Below are 5,135 nucleotides of genomic sequence, written 5' to 3'. Positions count from 1 at the left end.
TAAATCGTGGCACGACATGGAAAAGATTATGCGTATGCCGTTAATTTTTTTCATTATTTCGAAAATAGATTTTCCCTTTTAGTAATATGAGGTAAAAAAATTATTATTTTTTGAAAATAGATTCTTTACTATATGAAGTAAAAAATATTTCTTTTTTCATATTTTACTTACAGTTACTTATTTATCAATTAATTAATATAAATATCAATTATTATATTTAAAAATCATGCAAAATATATAAGTAAAAATGAACATAAAGTACAATAAAATGTATCTTATCTATTATATCCGAAACTTATTAACTCGACCAATTAGATACAATTCCTCAGACTTTTTAGATTATTTTTTTTAATTAAAAGGGTAAATATCCTAATTATGTCATTAGCATCCCTAAGTAATGGTATTAGTACTGATGAAAAAACGAACTAACAAAAACCGTTGGAACCCCACAGTCGCCGTGGCTGTCCCCACTGGGGTGGGTGGGGCTCTGTAACTCTTACTTAACGCCACGGCGCCGGTGGCCATGTTTCTTCTCTTCTTAACCTTACGTTTCTCTCTTTGAGTCTTTCTCTCTCTACAAATTCGTCTGATTAAATTCCGTAGAGTGATTTTCGCATTAATTTTATTTACTTTTCCGATGGAACTTGTAGCCGGTGACAGCTACACCACAGGCGATAATATTCCTAAAACGACGTTGTATGAAATCCTTCTTCTTATACAATCCGATGACCTCACTTTGAAAGTTCAGGCAGCTAGGGAAATTCGGCGCCTCACCAAGACTTCCAAACGTTACCGCCGTTATTTCTCTAACGCCGTGAAATCACTTGTTCATATGCTTCATTCTAACTCATTTGAGTCTAAGGAAGCCGCTCTACTTGCCCTCCTCAATCTCGCTGTTAAAGATGAAAGGTATTTCTCATGAATTCTCAATTCTATTGCAAACTGGAATTGGTTGGTCTATTCGAGCTGGTGATAATTTGGCTGTTCTGATGTTTTCCTATTTTTAGACGTTGAATTGCCCTGTTGCTCGTTGTTTCTATAAGTGCAATTTTCCCTCGGATTCAGTGTATTGCTTTTCTTTTTCTGTTTTTGCTTTTCTCATAATCATTCATCTTATATTTACTGTTTTCTTTTTCCCACTCTGTCTAATTGTTACAAAAATGGAAGCAAGATAAGAATTTCTGGTGTCCAGCTAAGTTCTAAACTAAAAGAGTTTAGGAATATTAGTGATTCTTATGTTACTTGGACGAAGTGTTCAACATGATCAACGATGCAGTGGTGCTTCTGTGTCTAATTCTTGAAGTAGAAAATTTCGTTTGCATTTGTTGCATAAAGTATAAGTTACTAGTGCTATTTTGGATAATCTGGAATAAATATATCGGCGCATTCAATAGTTTGAGACTTGTGATTATAATAATGGTTATTTCTGATGTGAACATTAAAGTTGATAAAAGTTGCAGGCATATATTCCCGAAATGCTTTTAAGTTGACCCCTTTGGGAAATTCTACTCTTTGTAAAATATATTCTAATGTCCTAATTGCTGGCTTGCTGCTATTCATAATAGCAGTAACGCGTTGTGCCATTTTGTTGTGCTGCTGTACAGATTACTCAAAGGAATATGTAATTCTTTTTTTATGATATATATCTCAGAAAAACTGAAAAATCATGTCGGAATTGATGTATCAATAAAATATGTCGACTGTCCTGGATCCCACTATTCTTTTTGTGTATACAAATCATTGGGTAATTTACTGGCCTGTCAAATGCTAGTGAATTCTCAATCCTGTGCAAACTGGATATAGTTGGCACATTGGAGCTTCCTGAATTATGAAAGGGTTGATAATTATCAACTTTTTTCTCGTGAATTCACCGTGCCAATTTTTGGCTGTTTTTAATGTTTTCCTATTAGTTTTTTAGACGTTGATCACTCTGTCGCTCCTCATTTCCACAAGTGCATATTTTCCTCAGGTTCGGAGTATTGGAATGTGAAGATGGTGTTTCTTCTTCTGGTTTTTCTTTTTCATGATCACTCATCTTATATTTACTGTTTTCTTTTTCTGCTCTGTCTTATTGCTGCAAAATGTAAGGAGGAGTAAAATTCCTAGTGTCAATTCCAGTTCCAACTAAAAGAGTCACAGAAACAAGAGTTTTCAATTGGTAGAAATCATGTTTGAATATTGTTGGTTAATGCCTTCAAAATAGTTTCAGATTCCAGTTGAAAAGATTAGAACTTTAAGATCTATACTTTTAGAGCTCAATGCATGGTTGAAGTTGGAAATTTTAATGTTTTTTTATGATTATTTGGAGGAAGTGTTCAACATGATCCATGATGCAATTGTGTTTCTCTGTCCAATTCTTGAAGTGGAAAATCATTTACTTAAGTTGCATATAAAAGAAGCTACCAATGGTATTTTATATAATCTGGAATAAACTTTCTTGGCAAATTCAATAGTTTCAGACTTCTGATTGCCCGCCCATTAGTGATTATAATACTGGTTGTCCCTAATGTAAACATTAAAGTTGATAAAAAGTTGAAGGCATATATATGCGCCTGAAATGCTTTTTAGTCAACCCCTCACGGAGATTCTACTCTTTGTTAAAATATTCTCATGTAGGATGGTTACTGCTGTTTTAATAACGATAACGCGTTGAAGAATTTAGAAGTGCTAATGTACAGATTACTGAAAGAACTAGTTCTTTTTATAATAGAGTATGGGAAATATCAGAATTTGATCCTAAAGTAAATGAGTTATCCATTAAGTGATTACTATTTACTTTTTGAGAAAGCAGGGATTACTGTTTACAATTTAAAGTTGATATTCACTCTTTATTTGTTTGTTCATCTCAAGTAACAAAAATATAGCTCCGTATCTCAAATCTCAATAGATTTAGTTCTTCTCGCTGGCATGCACCATGTTTGACAATCCAATGAGTGCTTCGGGGAATTAATTCGAACCCACTATCATTCTATAGTTATTCTATGATCCCTTATTAAATAGTAAATTACGAATGAAGACGACTTTGGTTAACTCTAAAGAATTAAACATTTGCATCAATGCCATAATCGTAGCCCACGACCATGAAACTGTTTGTCCTTCAAATTATAAGCTTTAAGTTAAGTTCCTCCGCTGCTTGCTTCCCTTGATTTCTCCCCAATGAAGTTTATACACCTTCTACCATCCATCAAAATCTTTGGATCAGATTTGTGTGAGAAAATCAATTTAAGTTCAGTGAGCATTTGTCCCATAGTTATAATTTTCTATTTCTAACTTGGAATAGGAAGGTTGTCAGTAGATGTGTAGTACCTTGTATGCTTTCAAGTTCACATTCCAATTCCACTGAGCTAATGGAAACAGTATAGAATTTGTTCATTTGGGTGTATATGCATGAGAAGAGCTTTGTCACTTATCTGCACTTTGTACCTGATTTTATCCTTTCTACAATAGTAAATTATCTGGATTAGTTGTTCTTTGTGAGCCGTTAAAGAAAGATTCGGAAGTGATGACTGCCAATTTTTAACAGTATTCCAGAATGATTAAACTAAACTAAACAAAGTTCTGATTTTGACTATTTTTTTTCCCTTATCTACCAGAAACAAGATAAGTATCATCAATGCTGGTGCATTGGGACCCATCATATGCTTTCTTCAATCAGAGAATTCAACTCTACAGGATCATGCAACGGCTTCATTGCTTACATTATCTGCTTCTTCTGTGACAAAACCCATAATTAGTGCTTCTTGTGTCATTCCTCGACTTGTGGATGTCCTAAGACAAGGAAGCTCACAAGCCAAGGTTGATGCAGTGATGGCTCTTTACAACCTGGCAACTTATCAAGGCAACTTAAACTTGATCCTTCAGACAGAGCCCATACATTACATTATTGATTTGCTTAAATCCTGTAAAAAGTCCTCAAAAGCTGCTGAGAAATGTATGGCTCTTATAGAATCTTTAGTGTGTTATGAGGAGGGTAGGACTGCAGTGACGTCTGAAGAAGGAGGAGTACTTGCAGTAGTAGAAGTACTTGAAAGTGGATCTCTTCAAAGCCGAGAACATGCTGTAGGTGCTCTACTAGCAATGTGTCAGAGTGACCGCTGTAAATACCGGGAAACAATTCTGAAAGAAGGCGTAATTCCTGGGCTTCTTGAGCTGACTGTTCAAGGAACACCCAAGTCTCAAACAAAAGCGCAAACACTTTTGAGGTTGCTCAGAGACACTCCTTATCCTAATTCTGAACTTGAACCTGACACATTGGAGAACATTGTTTCCAATATTATCTGTCAGATAGATGGAGACGAACAATTAGGAAAAACAAAGGACATGCTTGCTGAGATGGTACAAATTAGTATGGAGCAAAGTTTGAGACATTTACAGCAAAGGGCACTGATATGCACTCCAGCTGATTTGTCTATTTCAAGTTTCAAAGAGAGTTAGAAAAGCCAATTCAGTTGGTATGCTAAACAGTGTTTACTTTTGTCCGCCTTGCACCTATGTTGAGTAATAATGCCTGAGTCTCATGACTCGATTCGTTCTCTTCCTTCCCCTGCGCTATGAGCCGGTGTCCTCTTGATTTTCTGTACTTGGAAAATATCAGATGATATGAAAGAATGCCAGTCCGGGTCCTTCTTAATAGGCGCCAGGTGACTGGTTACTGTTAATAATTTTGGGAAAAACTCACAAGGTCTTAGAATACAATTTCAGAGTTTGATCTTTGTAACATAGATTGTGTATTTGAAGGTTATACAATTGTTAAAAGTTTCCACTTCTCCATTCTCATAGTTTGTTAGTGACATACAGAGAATGTTTAAAAGGGATGGATGGAGTTTTTTTTATGAGGACCATACTGTATTTATGAAAGAACCAAAAGATGAGTATAAATATATACTTCAAAGTAAATCAGATGTAACGACCTGTTTAGTCGTTTTGAGCAGCAGATTTATTTCTGGAAAAACTGGCTAAGATTACGGACATCACGACGGACCGTCATAGGCACGACGGCCCGTCACAGATGTCCCGTTTCAGCATACTTAGAAATTCTGAAATTGGGTACTGAAAATCGACTCTCTGTAATCGGTGACGGACCTGCAGGACGTGCCGTCACATCCACGACGAGCCGTCGTAAGCTCCCGTTGCAA

At 35.7% G+C, this 5,135-nt stretch overlaps 1 protein-coding gene across 1 annotated transcript; it reads left to right on the top strand.

Annotated features, from left to right (window-relative positions):
- The first annotated feature begins 457 nt into the window (after positions 1–457).
- LOC107009473 (U-box domain-containing protein 4-like) lies at positions 458–4,884 on the top strand. Its single transcript, XM_015208815.2, has 2 exons — positions 458–909; positions 3,594–4,884. Exons 1-2 carry the CDS (start codon positions 638–640, stop codon positions 4,432–4,434), a joined length of 1,113 nt encoding a protein of 370 aa, XP_015064301.1. The 5' UTR covers positions 458–637; the 3' UTR covers positions 4,435–4,884.
- The last annotated feature ends 251 nt before the right edge of the window (positions 4,885–5,135 follow it).

Source organism: Solanum pennellii, chromosome 2 (genome assembly GCF_001406875.1).
Source record: "Solanum pennellii chromosome 2, SPENNV200".
NCBI classification, from domain to species: Eukaryota; Viridiplantae; Streptophyta; class Magnoliopsida; order Solanales; family Solanaceae; genus Solanum; species Solanum pennellii.
Note: the sequence above shows the minus strand (reverse complement) of the source record. Positions and strands in the feature narration are given on the sequence as shown.

Bases quoted from the DNA above. Each gene is read 5' to 3' on its own strand.
- LOC107009473 (XM_015208815.2), top strand. From the start codon at position 638: ATGGAACTTGTAGCCGGTGACAGCTACACCACAGGCGATAATATTCCT. The intron at 910-3,593 runs GTATTTCTCATG...CTTATCTACCAG, and splicing joins CTCGCTGTTAAAGATGAAAG to AAACAAGATAAGTATCATCA.